A 14,621-nucleotide genomic window follows, 5' to 3' on the forward strand; every position below is an offset into this window, starting at 1 on the left:
GGACGTTGGGTGGTAGCGTCCGGTCGCTACCACCGGAGCGTCCGGTCAGTAGTTTTCGTGCGGCATACGAACTCTTTTTCCGTTTCCTTCTTTATCTCGTGGGGGGACCACCTTATAAGCCAATCTTTGTCGAGGCTTTGACCTTATCTGCCCGCCGCCACACCATGAGCCCTCCCGTGCTCTAGCTCCGCCGCGCCTGCCCTAGCACCGAGTCACCGCCTCCCGTGCTCGTCGTCGCCTCCCGTGCCGCCACACCTCCGGCCGCAAGCCTTCTCAGTCGCCGCGTGCTCCAACGCCATCGTAGCACCGCCAGTTGCCATCCTCTAGAGCTCGCCGCACCCACTGCACCGCCCTGCGCAAGCTCTGCCCTCGCGCCACCGAGCTTCACCGCTGCTCTCGCTGTCGTGCCCTAATGCCGACATGCTTCCACGCCGTCAAGCTCATCCACTGCGCCAGCACTGCCGATTCAGCGCTGGTAAGGCCCTACCGTCGTGCCCTAGCAATCCATATCGCAACCTTGCCGCGACCTAGCTACATCATAGCATTGACTTCAATTGCATTCAGGGCTATCGATTCACCGCTCACCCTAACCCTAGTCGATTCGGTGGTTCCCCGCGGGTCGCTCCTCTTCTTTTCGGATCACCGGTTCATTAGGTAGCATGTCCCGCATCTCAATTTTGTATCTAAATTGCTTGCTTCTTAGGATTTCGCATCTACTAGATACATGGTATTTATTGTATATCCTATCTATTCCATCGTGCAGCGAGTCGGTGCCGTTGAGATCGTGTGGCAGTTGTCAATTAACTCAGGGCCAAGCCCACGAGTAAGGATCGAGGCCAAGCCTCGAAAGTGTCAATGACAGTTGATCTTTGACAGAGCCAGTTGTTTCTTTGTCAGGGGTAGTTGATTCTTCTTTGATCCATCAGATGGCTCGGATGAAGAACATCGGAGGTGGTCCCAGTGATGAGGATCAGAGACCCCCACCTCGCCAGCCTACAGACCCTAAAGGCAAGGCGACTAAGAAGCTGGCAGTCAGGAAGCACAAGTATCTAGATGCAGAGACAGTGAGAGCAGCAGCAGTTGTAGAGGCCACAGAGCGTGCCAAGAGAGGAGGCGCTCGTAGTGGAGTTGTTATTGCAGATCATCTGTCACCAGAAGCGCAAGGCAGACTTGAGCGTATTGAGCGTCTTCATGGTGGTCCACCTAGGACTATCATGATGGCAGGACGACGTCTTGCCATTGAGGAGCCTCAGCCTCAGGGGAGTCACAGCAGGTGCCACAGCAGACTCAGGAGCCTCAGCCAGCTCAGGAGACATAGGAGGGACAGCCATCACAGCAGTCTCAGGAGGGTGAGCAGGTCCAGCAGGCCGAGGAGACCAAGCCAGCACCACAGCCACAGTTACGCTGCTCTGGTCATACTCAGGTCCTGGTTTCACCGAGGCCAGTCACTCAGAGGAGGGGTTCTCGTCCACCACCTCGTCCATAGGGTTCGCCTCTAGTGACCCATCTTGACTTGAGGGCCACCATGGCCAAGCAGGTTCAATAGCTGAGATTTGTTGAGTTTGAGGTATGGTTTCCATCGAGGAGGGATGAGAGAGCTTCAGATGGCTTCTACACTCCACTGCAAGAGGATTTCTACAATGCCTATCTCAACAGTGGGGTAGTTTTCAGATCTTAGAGGGTGTGCCACATTGACTCTATAGTTGCAGCAGCTGGAGAGCACATTCGCCCCTACCTCACATATCTATCGAGGCTATCAGGTTTGATTGGACGGACATGACTATATGTTCCATCTTGGGTTCGGCAGTTCTATGCGTCCCTCTGGATTGACCCACAGCATAGATATATTCACTTTGCGTTCAGAGGAAGAGACTACCGCCTGACAAGCCAGAGGGTCAGGGAGATACTGAGGCTTCAGGAGCAGCTAGTCAGACTTCACGAGGTGTGCTATGGCCAGACAGCACCCCCAGATGCCCTCATGGTGGCAATGTGCCCCCTACGGACTTGGTTCGTCACTGCTTCACTGAGCCCTTTGGAGAGGGATCACGCAGGAACCCCAGTGACCTAAATCCCACTGCTCGCATACTTGAGGCTATTATGAGGACTACACTGCTTCCCAGGATGGGATACAGAGAGGGCTTGACACGTATATAGTTGTGGCTGATCAACTCCCTGATGCAGCAGACAGTCTTTGATATCTGGGATCTTATTCTGTTAGAGATGGAGGACACGATAGCTGAGGGTTTCAGAGGACACAGGCAGCTACCTTATGCTCACTAGATCACATGGCTTATCTACAGGGCAGTCATAGTGAGGCCGCCAGAGATGCTTGCTGAGTACAGTGGTGCCACCACAGAGTTTCCTGCCTATAACATGACACAGATGATTAGGCACAGTACACCTACAGCACCCAGTCAGCCGCATCGACGTCCTGAGGTGCTAGAGTCTGCAGCCCAGCAGGATGAGATCATCAGGGGTATTGCAGCTACTGAGGAGGAGCAGCTTGAGGCTCAGCAGGAGAGGTGCGATCCCAGTGATAGCTCAGATGATGATTACCAGCCTATTCCTCAGATGTCTGCGCGTCAACATGATCATGAGGCCGGTAGTTCTAGTTCAGCGCCATCTGCCCCACAGACAGACCCCGCTCTCCTTGCTATACTTGAGCGGATGAGACAGGACTAGGCACGCTAGGCTCAGGAGACAGCTGCTACGTTTGCATAGTTCTAGACTCGGCAGGATGAGTTCCAGCAGCAGCAACAGGCGATCCAGCAGCAGCAGCTAGCTATTCAGCAGCAGACTCAGGCTCTACAGCAGCAGCAGCAGGCCATGCATCAGCAGCAGATCCTCATGTAGCAGCAGCTCCTTGGATTTATGCAGCATGTTGTGACTGCCATTGGGGCTCCACCGCCACAGCCTTCGCCCCAGCTTGGTTAGGCAGCCACTACTTTGATGACTCCAGCATTACAGTCCAGTGGGCTTTAGAGTCAAGGACAGCCACCAGCACAGTATGCTTCTCCTACAGAGCAGGTGTCCCAGTGGTTCGCTTCGCCAGTGGTAGCCCCGCAATTCACTCCATTTCAGACAGGCTTCACACCGGCATAGACATCATCGCTGCTTGAGCCAGATACTTCAGTCTCTAGGAGTCTTGGAGCCTCCTTTAGTGAGTTGACAGGGCAGCCTACACCGCCATATTTGTATGCCCCAGGTCCTTCTACAGCAGCTCCCATCGCCGTGACTACACAGAGGCTTCCTTCCTCAGTTGTATCTTCATATCCTACTATAGGCATACCAACAGAGTCACAGGCAGCACCTGTCCCAGCTCAGACCCAGACCGCTTCAGCGACACTGCCAGCTATAGAGGGTCAGACAGCCCAGAGTTCTGGATCAGACGATGATGGCACCTAGTTCCACCTTGCCCCTCGTACCTCAGTGCCCAGCTCGTCCGCTGCAGTCCCGCCGACCGACCCGTAGGTTTTGGTGTTTGACGCCAAAGGGGGAGAGGGTTCGAGTATGTTAGGCTTAGGGGGAGCTACTTATCTAGGGGGAGCTTAGTTTTTATATTAGCTTATATATTACATTTGGAGTTTTTATGTGTGATACACTATTATGCATTCATCGTATGTTTACTTTCATGCATTGAACCATATATATGTGATAGTGATATCTACGTGATCGTGATATATGACATGTGTGCTCTCTACTTTGAATTATTTATATGTCATATCACTTGTGTCATGCTCATTTGCCTTTACTTCCGTGTTTTACTCCGATGCAAATGAGCTTTATTACTTGTACTCATGCTTATTTCATATCTTTTGAGTACATCATGTTGGCTTGGTTCATATAAGCTTGCCTAACACCTTTGTTCTTATTGACAAAAGCTTATATGATCCAAGCATGTTACAAACCTCAACTCTTTCACATACTTGAGGTGGTATTGTCATCAATCACCAAAAAGAGGGAGATTGAAAGCATTTAGGCCCCTAGTTGGGTTTCGGTGATTAATGACAATACAAGATTACTATGACTAACGTGCGTTTTGCAGAGGCAATTAAGTTAGGTCATGGTAATGGAGATCGATTGGGCAATCGAGGTGGTCATGCCCCTACGATGGAAATCGTTTCAGTTTTCAAAGGATGGACGACAATGTTAAGGATGGACTAGTTCTAAGTGTCGATTGGAGTTGGAGAGACACTTAGAGTAGTTTAGGACTTTGTTTTTCCTTTGGCCATACTATTAAGGGGGGTATGGACGGGTAGCTTGACCTAGGTGAGTCTAGTGAGTGAGGTGTGGTGTACACTTGTTAAAACTAGCGCTAGGTAGCTCCTACATATGCCTAAGATCCAATGGAGCAAACTTCATTCACATATGATCGAGAGTTGGAAGTGAATGGAGGGTAAAATACTGACCAGACGCTGGCTTCGGTGTGACCGGACGCTGGCTTAGGGTCCGGTCAGTTCATTTGACCAAGGTGATTGTGTCTAGTTTGACCGGACGCTGAGAGGTCAAGTGATCGGACGCTGAGAGGCAGCGTCCGGTCGACTCCAGTAAGGTTCCAGAGAGGGAAAATCGTGACCAGATGCGTCCGGTCAGTGCTGACCGGACGCTCCCAGCGTCCAATCACACTGTAAACACTGGAGTTCAGGGTATACTGACCGGAGCATCCGGTCAACATGACCGGAGCGTCCGGTCACCCCGCAGAGGCACATAACGGTTCGTTTTTCAGCCGGTGTTATAAATACCACCTCCGCTCGTGTGTGTGGGTACTTTTGCTCATTCCAACAGCTGAGAAACACCTTAGAGAGTGCCAAGAAGAGCAAGGTCCTAGTGAGGTGATTGAGATTTGAGAATCCAAAGAGAGACCTCATTAGTGAAGATCAAGAGTAGCAAAGTGTGCATCCACCTTCTCATTAGGCTTGTCGTGGTCAGGTGAGAGTTCGTGCTTGTTACTCTTGGTGATCGCCATCACCTAGACGGCTTGGTGGTGATTGGGAGTTCGGTGATCACCCGGCGGAGCTTGTGGGCGACCCAACTCAAGTTGTGAGCGGTTGTGGGTGATTCACCGCGACGGAGTGTCGAAGAATCAACCCGTAGAGAGCACTTGATCCTTGCGCGGATCAAGGGGGAGCTACACCCTTACGCGGGTGCTCCAACGAGGACTAGTGGGGAGTGGCGACTCTCCGATACCTCGGCAAAACATCGCCGCGTTCCTTCCTCTCTATTTACTTTGAGCATTTACTTTGAGCATTTATTTTGTGCAATTCAATTCATGTCTTTACATTCTTAGAATTGCCATGCTAGAGTAGGATTGGAACTTAGGTTGTAAGTCTTTTGTGCGGTAGAACAATTAGAAACATTTTTAGGCACAAGGGGTTAATTGGGCTAACCATATGACTTAATTATTGAAAGAAATTTAGAATTAGCCCAATTCACCCCCCCTCTTGGGCATCTTGATCCTTTCAGTGTCCATGTTTGGGGAATGCTAGAGAGCCCTCTAACTCACTTGTGCAAGTAGTGATTGCATCCGATTGCGAGTGAGTGATTGCTAATGCATTGCATTGAGAGATTGCAAGGTGTGGCACTAGGTGATCGAGTTGCAAGGTGGTGGTGCTTGTTACTCTTGGAGGTTGCCACCTAGACGGCTTGGTGGTTGTGGTCTCCGTTGTGAAGCCCGGATGAAGGTTGTGCGTGGCTCCAGAGAAGGCTTTTTGTGAGGGGTGTTATGCTCGCCCCACGATAGACGCGAAGAGTAACTCTAGTAGAGTTAGGTGTGAAGAGCGCCAAGTGGTCCGACTAGATCGAAGTGCTAGAGCTCTTGTGTGAGCACTCCCTTTGGTGGAGATAGTGAGCTTGTGGGCTCACCACTAGCAAGAGAATCGGCGGTAACCTTGGGCTTGCCTTAACGGGGATTAAGTGGTTGGCAAACCACCGAATTTCAGGATAAAAATCACCGTGTCATCATCTTCCCGTTGGTTTGTAATTCCCTAACACAAGCTTGTTTACTTGTTCATATATTGTGCCGGTGTGGTTGCTTGGTGTGGTTGCTCTTGTGCTAGCTATCTTGTGTAGCTAAGTAGTCGAGCTCTCTAGTTGTCGAGCTCTCTAGTTTAGCTTGTGTAGCATTGCTAGTGAGTAGTGCTAGTGTGCTAGTGTTGCTTAGGCTTTGTGCGCTTTGCTCACTAGTATGTGTAGAAACTCCCCATGTGCTTGTTGACTAGTTGCATAGGTTTTGACCTTGCTAACTAGAATTGTGCAGGTGAGCTCCCACTAGTTCGGCACTTTAGTTACTTAGTTAGGATCTTTGTTGACTAGTTGCATAGGTTTTGACCTTGCTAACTAGAATTGTGCAGGTGAGCTCCCACTAGTTCGGCACTTTAGTTACTTAGTTAGAATCTTTGTAAGGTGATAGTGAATATAGATAGAGGGATGTAGTTTTTGTTAGACCGATTAATTTATTTTTCATATTTATTTCGGTTAACCGGCACAATTAGTTTTAAAAAGAACTATTCGCACCCTCGAGTCCGTCGTCTCGACCCGACATGGGGCTCAAGCCAGCCTTGACCCCTGTCATTGTGAAGTCATTCGCCTATGCCCAACAAAGGGAGGGAGGGAGAGAGTACTTCAATTTGCAGTCCTCGGTGACAACTGACAAGTTAAGAACATCCAGAATCTCAGAATGTCACAACAGAAATTTCCTGATGAAACGGTTCATTCAATAAAGCAAATTCTCATGTATCTTTTTTTATACAAAAATAGCTGTATACATTTCCTCCGTAGGGATCCCAAAACTTCTGATACACAGTATGAGAAAGAAAATTGAGCTCTGAATTCAGGCATTGATCAACGACCAAACTATTGCCTATGATATATGAGAAGTTCCCAGCCATGGTTAACGGTCACAATGAGGATCCTCTAATACGTTGGGATGGAGGAGTCGGCTTTAACCGCATAGGCATGAATTCCACCTGCGACATTGTAAACTTTTTTGAAACCCTGCAAAATGATGGAAAATGAGGATTGAAAAGCACAATATTATTCACATATCGAATAAAAGAGTACGAGCACCCTTTTGCAGGAGTGTGAGTACACCAATTACCTGTGACTGCAACCATTTAGCCACCTGCATCGAGCGCATGCCATGGTGGCACTGAGAAAAAAAAACAGATGACAAAGGGTCATTAAGTGGCATTATGCACCGCTGCTAATATAATCAATTTACCATCTCAACTTTCTTGAAAGTAGAAAGTACCAATTTTTTTTTTCTTTCGAAGTTTAAAGAGGTGCAGTACTTGTGCTTCAAGCATGGAAATCTATATACTCCTATTCACTAGGTCATTACCATTAACTCAACACGAGAATACTGTCAGCAAGTTTCATGGAAAAGAATTTACCAGAACATAAGTGTCCTTTTGAGGATTAAACTCGTCTGTCATAACTGGTCCCCAGGTCCCAAATTGGCGGAGTGGTAGAACTTTGAAGCCTGGAAGTGAAGCTTTCACCCTGCCATGCAGGTAGTAGAAATTCAACATCAATCCAGTAGAAAATAATTAAATAAATAAAAGAATGAAACTGAACCTCATCACAATATCATTCCTGAAAATGCAAGAGAACTAAAAGTAATATACTAGCTGAATGAAATAATTGTATGTCCCGATTCGTGTGCTACAAGTATGTGAAGCACACTCTAAAATTTGTGCAGTTAGGATCTTCCAACTTCCAAGTATGAGGGGGTTGGTCCATATGAGATAAAGCTGCAATTAATGCTTACTTGTTTTAACAGCTTTAGCCTGATGACTTACAGATTTACTTTTGGAAACCACATAAAGTTACTGCAATTATTTAATAATTTAACATTTATGATCCAGTTCATTATTTGTGAGATCACGACAATGTATGGACATTACTCTCGATTCTCAAATGAGGACAAGTCCCAACTTTATCCATTCTGGTTAACACATAACCTACACCTTACAAAAAACCAATGTCATTGCAAAAGTTACTGATCTTTTTACCAGAACGCAATATCAGCATAGTATTTGCATCCTCATTCATAAATGCAGATCTTACATTCTAAGGACAAAAGGCCACACATGTCTCACACACGAAGTTGGGGGCACTTGTCATGAATGCCATGTTAGTTTGATTATTGTGTGGAGACAAAATAAAAGGGAAAGAAAGTATAATGGTGAAATATCTTACACTTCATCAGGCTCCCGAACATCAATCAATTGAGCCTCTTCGAGAAAACTAGGGTCTTGCATTTTTGTGTGAAGCTCTTCTGGGTCAATGTCTTGCAGTACGCATTGATCCCTGGCATTTAGTAAGGAAGGTATCAGTTTCTGTTCATGCACACCTAATTACCAACACATAGTATTTCAACGTTAGTACCATGTACCTCTCAGCAAGAACTTGCAATAGATGCCATCCAAATTTTGTCTTACATCGTACAACTTTGTTCAAAGGAGCACTAAATGCTGCCTCCTCAAATTCTGGTACTTGCCCAATGCAAGTTTGAAAGTTCAAACTACAACTGGACAAACAGTACGAAAGTATATAAATGGATGAAAACCTAGACAGATAATTCAGTGGCTTTAGGTGCATATGCAGGTGAGGTGACAGCCTTCAGTAAGCAGATAGTACAAATGTCTCCAACAAGAAGAAATAATTTGTGGTGAGACTCTGAAAATTATGTGATAATTATGAGAACCAATCCTACTACCTCGCATACCAGGGTTTCCACAATTGAAGAAAAAAAAGCGTTGGGCGTACTGATCAAATTATTGAACCAGTGCTGGATATCACTTTTCCCCCCGGGGCAAGTTGCCTTAAATTTCTAATGCTTTGATAGTCAAGAGTAGAGACTATTTTGGCATGTGGAAGAATGAAGTGGCTGTACCAAAACAATAATATTTTCTTGTCTATCAATTGGTTGCCAACTCTTAACATGTTGCAAGGAAAGAGTAAATCCTTATTACACTACATAAGTCAATTGAATGTCACAGTAGCCCAACGCAATGTACTCTAAAGCATAATTCTTTTTAGTTTACTGAATAGATTTCACCGACACTGCCCAGGTAAAGGAGGTAATAAATATATGTAAAGGCTACAAGAATACTGTCTTAGTCTACTACTATGCTAGAAAAACAAGTTAATGCTGTACCATCTGTCCCCTTCGAACCCACCCGAGCATACCACCATTTTCTTTGGATGGACATAAGGAGTGCTCCACAGCCAAATCACTCAAGTCTGCTCCTGAAATGTTCAATAATGCCATTTCCATTGTAATTGCATATGTTCCCAATTAACCCAAATTATGTACGTAAGCTGAGCACGTTAAATATCACGGTCCAAACAAGATTAGAAGGTCATCCAAAAGTACATACAAAGGTAGTTTGAGAATCAGATGGTACCTCCTGCAATGATACTCTTTTCGAGATCAACCAGAAGCCTGACATCCTTTTCACCAACAAGCAAGTGCTGAACTAGCAATTCTTTCCCCTCTCTTTGGACGCTGCCGGCGGCAGTGCAGAGAACTGAGCAGCAAAGATTTGTTTGAGTTTCTCAATTCAACCTTGTGAGTAGTAACATTCCAAATGCAAATGACTGCAACCAGTAGCCACGTTACATGATGGAAAGTGCAAAACATTCATTTCCACCAGGTGGTCTTCAGCCTTCAATATAAGATAAGTAGCAAAATCCTGTCAAACTACACAACTAAAAATGCTAGTACCAAATTGTCTGCGATTTTCTGAGCATGCAACTACTAGAATGTGCTAGGACCAATGAATTAATTTGCAAAACTAGCTGCACACAATCACTAGAGAACAAGCCCCAGAAGCAACGCTATACACACTATGGAATCTAATGAGTATGGTACTAAACGCAATACAGGAAGCTCAACAGCTCGCCATAAACAACACCCCTAAACTACGCGAGAACACGGCGGAGATGAAATCCTCTACAAGACTACAACCATTCGACCACTGGCTCGAGAAACACACCCCCACCGTCAAAAATCACACACTCACCGCGTGTGGTTGGCCTGGAGGGGCCACCGGTTCCCCCGGGACGCATGGGCGCGGCCCACCTGGCGGAGAGAGAGGCCGGCTGAGTCGCCCTCGCCGACGGCGGTGCGGACGCCAGAGGCGCGAGGGCGGCGAGCGGGGAGGCGCACGCAAGCCTCGCGAGCGAGAGCGACGCCACAGGAGCGGAGGAGGGAGATGGGGACGGGCGCGGGAGCTGCGCCGCTGCGCGGGCGCGAAGACCAAGCATGGCTGCCCTGCCCTGCCGAGGAAGGGGAGGGAGAGATTCCTTTGTTGGGAGCAGGATGCTCCCTCTACCTCTCGCCTCGTGCTGCTGCTTCTCCCTGAAGATTGAAGAAGGAGCCGGGCCCGGGCTTTGTCAGACGATGGGCCGAGCCTTTCAGCCGCTCCTTCCTACGTGGACCGAAAGATTTTATGGGCTGAGAAGAAATAAAAAGTGAGCCCACGAACTTTGGCGTGCACGCGGTCGGCACTCCCGGCGGAGTCGCGTGATGCATGCGTCGGAGCGTGGGTCCCGCAGATGCACGCACAAGCACGGCACGGCGCAAGAGAAGCAAGCACGCATCCCGCGGCAGGCAGGCGTGCCTCCGCGGGGATCCCCAGGCCAGGCCAGAGATGGGCAATGCGAGCGGCCGGGCGGAAGACCTCGCGGACGCCGACATGGACGACGGCAACCACGTGCGCCGCGCCTCCTCCTCCTCCGCGGGCTACGTCGGCGGCGGCGGCTCGTCGTCGTCCCCGCCGACGAGCCCGCCGAGGCCGCATTCGCCGCGGATGTTCGTGCCCCAGGTCAGATCGCCGGCCTTCTCATGATTCATCACATATGAAATGCTATGATTACGCCTCGCCTCCTCGAATTCGAATTATTTGGCTCGGCCGGCCGGCGTTCCTCATCGCCACGACGCACGTGTACGTAGTTGATCGCTTGGGATTGTGTCCGTTCTGGTCCGGGCGTTTGGCCTGGAATGTTTTTGGTTTTGTTGCGAGCTCGTTTAATTTGGCTGATGGCTGCGCTAGTTCATGGTGCGAGGATTGTTTGTGTTTTGACGAGCTCAGAACATGCATGATGATGCGCCAAGGCATTAACTAGCTAGAATGTTCAGCCTTATGTCTCTGACACTCTAATGTTGCCTGAAGATAATAATCTCTGTATATGTCTGAAAAAGGGGCTAGCACATCAAATCCTGTATAAGTATAATATAACCAGTTTTTTCCCACTGTACAAGCGGGTTTTTCTTTTGCTCTGAGCTATGATAACATGGGTTTACTACTAGTGTATCGTCATCACTCCCTTAGTTTTATTTAACGTAGTTATTAATCACCCTGTTAGCTTATGTTGAAATTTGGCTTATACTGATGCTTATGCTGAAATATTGTAGGAGGAAAACACTGTTCCATAGCTCAAGCGAACAGGGTGATTATGTTTTTTTAGATTTTCATAGTAGACAATGGCTGTATCCAAGAATGTAGGCCCTTTTAGTGTTTTCTTACCAAGGGATCAAAGATTTGGCAGGGGAAAAAAGACTTTTCATAGGGACAACAATATGTATGAGATGGTGTACGTCCTCCTATTATTATTGTGTTGTTATGAAAATTAAGGCTACTGATATGATACTTTTTACACGTGTATTGTAACCTCTTGATTGGCTAAAATCTAGTTTTTATTTATGTTAACAATGTTGCAGAGTGTATGTATACACGTGGACATTGATTTTTGTGTTATTCGGATTTTGGTGGAACAATGCAGCTTTGCCCATTCATTAGCAAATTTTATTATACTTCTATGATTCATTTGTAGCATTCTACTATCTCATAACATGCAGGATTCTCTGATCTATATATCATTTTTTCTCTGATAAAATTAATTGGAGTATTTGATATATTTCAGAGTCCTGTAACTCCGTTGCAAAGAGCTGCAGAAGTACCTCCTCCAATGTTCAACCAGATATTGATGAATCAACAACAGGAGGATTCTGATGGCCCACCTCAAAAGAAAATTCCCACGTTGCTTACGTGGACTCTTGGGGGGAGAAATATCTATGTAGAAGGATCATGGGACAAGTGGACGTCAAAGTACAGTCAGACAGAAATATATATGTCTTCCATTTTATCCTATGCCTCTGAAACTTATCAATAGAAGAGAGTTTATTCTGACTGTTAACATATACATACATGACAGGAAACATGTTGAGAAATCCGGAAAAGATCACACCATTCTGCTGATGCTTTCATCTGGAGTTCACCGTTATAGATTCATTGTAGATGGGGAAACAAGATTTATACCCGATCTTCCCTGCGAAACCGACAATATGGGTCAGATTGTGAACCTAGTAGATGTCCATGTAAGTATTCTCCCTTTCACACTGAATATGTGACTCCACTTACTATGTGTTTGAATTTGAGCTTTACTGAACTCAACATGCTTCTATTAGTGTTTCTGTGTTTATATAGGTTAAACATATACTTAACCACAAGAATCAGGCAGAATGCATATGGAAATGTACCATTTACACATGATATAATAGCCGGTCAAGTCCGTTTGTCTGAATGTTATATTCTAATAGCCTGTTCGGTTGGATGGTTCGTATCGTTGCTGGTTCGTGAAGAAGTACTGCTGGCTGGTTTGTGTAAGAGAAAAATACTGTTCCGACTGAAAATTTACGATCGTTTACTACACGCCTTGATTATTACAGACCAATTAACTGAACATTAAACTAATTGCTCACTGGAGTTTCGCTGGAGAGAAACCCAAATTAAACGAAATCACAATTTAGACTTTTAGATTGTTACACGGAAAGAACCGAAAAGATATAACTGTAGAAAGATCATCTGTAAAGCATGATTTCAATTTTACCAAGTCGACTGCTCACTGCATATACCTTCCTTTGTGTAGACTCGGCTGGCTGTTGTAATCTTACTCTTGTTTGATTCTTCAAAAAAAAAAAAAATCTTACTCCTTTTTGCATCATGCAGGACTTCATTCCTGAAAGTGTGGAAAGTGTATCTGAGCTCATGGCTCCTCCCTCCCCGGACTCCAGCTACGGTTTCCATGTTCCTGGCGAAAAGGAGTTCGCCAAGGAGCCTCCTCAGCTGCCGGCCCAGCTCTACCTCGGCGTGCTGAATTCTCGGAGCTCGGAAGAAGGCTGCGCGAGGCCGAGGCACGTCGTCCTCGACCATCTCTACATCGAGAAGGGCTGGGGCGCACAGCCGCTGGTGGCCCTCGGCTACACCCACAGGTTCCGCTCCAAGTACGTGACCTGCGTCCTGTACAAGGCCATCGAGCGGTAACCTGACCGCGGGCTGTGCTGCCGACAAGCTCATCTCTGAGCCGGCCGGCAACTATAGCTAGCGTTGATGAACTTGGCAGTTCATTCAGGTTTAGAAGTCTCTCCTGCATAATTCGTTCATCTGATGAACTAAAGAGGTGGGTGCAAATCCATGTGAATCTTTTTTTTTAGCTATTAGCTTAGCAATTCTGATTCTTCAAACTTTCTTTGGGATAATGATAATTTTGACGGCTTAGTGCCGGGACAGTAGGATGTCAGTCTCAGGCCTGCTTATTGACATGTGCAAATGGTGGAGATTTTACTACTGTGGTCTGGCATTTTCTAAGCTTATTATTGAGTGATCGACTACTGCTAGCGCTCAAGAAAATTCCAGGGCCAGTTGGGCCGGATCTCAGAAATTGATTGAATATCGAAAGCCCACGAGCACTAGACGTGCCAACATCCGAATAGCTACAAATCGAAGGGTTCCTTTGAGAACTGATTGGAATTTTGGCGCTCCGCGTCGCAACCGCGTGGAGGCTATATACGTCATTTCCCTCGTTTGAAAAAAGCCAACTACCCTCCATAATCCAGATTCCTTAGCTTTAGGGCCCCACGTGTTCGCATCGTCCGGCAAAAGTCGCTGACCTCACCTTAACGGAGTTGTTCCAAATTTACCAAAATGACCAAATTTCTTATATCTCCTTGATAATACTAGCTTTTACTGTGGAATTTAATCATTTATTGTTTAAAAATCCTAAATTTCATTGGTGATTCTTGTTCAAGCAGCTGTTCCCAAGTTACCAAAACGACCAAGTTTCTTACATCTTCGTGATAATAGTTGCCTCTATTCTGAAATTCAATTATTGTTTAATAAAAAATCCTAAATTTCAATGATGATTCGTGTTCAAGCAGCCATCGCAGGTGAAGTATAATAAAATCTATAAAGAGAGTTGGCGGACTAGCACGCCTAGAGAGTGTTTGGTTCTTTAGTCGCTCCTAAAATTCATGTCACATCAAATGTTTAGATACTAATAAAGTGCATTAAATATAGATTAATTACAAAACCAATTATATAGATGGAGGCTAATTTGCGAGACGTTTTTTAAGCCTAATTAATCTATCATTAGCACATATTTACTGTAGCACCACGTTGTCAAATCATAGACTAATTATGCTTAAAATATTCGTCTTGCAAATTAGTCGTAAGTTGTGTAATTAGTTTCATAATTAATCTATATTTAATACTCCATGCGCGTGTCTAAACATTCGATGGGACAGGAATTTTAGTAGGGCCTGTAGAAACCAAACA

At 46.2% G+C, this 14,621-nt stretch overlaps 1 protein-coding gene and 1 pseudogene across 5 annotated transcripts; one reads left to right on the forward strand and one right to left on the reverse strand.

The window, feature by feature from the left end:
* Positions 1-6,691: 6,691 nt before the first annotated feature.
* On the reverse strand, positions 6,692-10,340 carry LOC136547518 (rhodanese-like/PpiC domain-containing protein 12, chloroplastic). Of its 5 annotated transcripts, none has more exons than XM_066539460.1 (8): positions 10,029-10,340; positions 9,411-9,533; positions 9,183-9,252; positions 8,396-8,530; positions 8,200-8,310; positions 7,392-7,500; positions 7,097-7,147; positions 6,692-6,993 (listed from the first exon to the last, which is right to left on the reverse strand). In XM_066539460.1, the coding sequence occupies exons 1-8, from the start codon at positions 10,270-10,272 to the stop codon at positions 6,913-6,915; spliced, it is 924 nt and encodes a 307-aa protein (XP_066395557.1). In that variant the 5' UTR covers positions 10,273-10,340; the 3' UTR covers positions 6,692-6,912. The 5 variants fall into 5 exon arrangements, with proteins under 5 accessions (XP_066395557.1, XP_066395556.1, XP_066395560.1 ...); XM_066539459.1 differs by having other exon boundaries at positions 7,066-7,147; XM_066539463.1 differs by having other exon boundaries at positions 8,396-8,492; positions 9,157-9,252.
* A 194-nt stretch (positions 10,341-10,534) lies between these two features.
* On the forward strand, positions 10,535-13,624 carry LOC136542823 (SNF1-related protein kinase regulatory subunit beta-1-like; annotated as a pseudogene).
* Positions 13,625-14,621: the final 997 nt, after the last annotated feature.

The sequence above is a fragment of the Miscanthus floridulus genome, chromosome 3, assembly GCF_019320115.1.
Source record: "Miscanthus floridulus cultivar M001 chromosome 3, ASM1932011v1, whole genome shotgun sequence".
NCBI classification, from domain to species: domain Eukaryota; kingdom Viridiplantae; phylum Streptophyta; class Magnoliopsida; order Poales; family Poaceae; genus Miscanthus; species Miscanthus floridulus.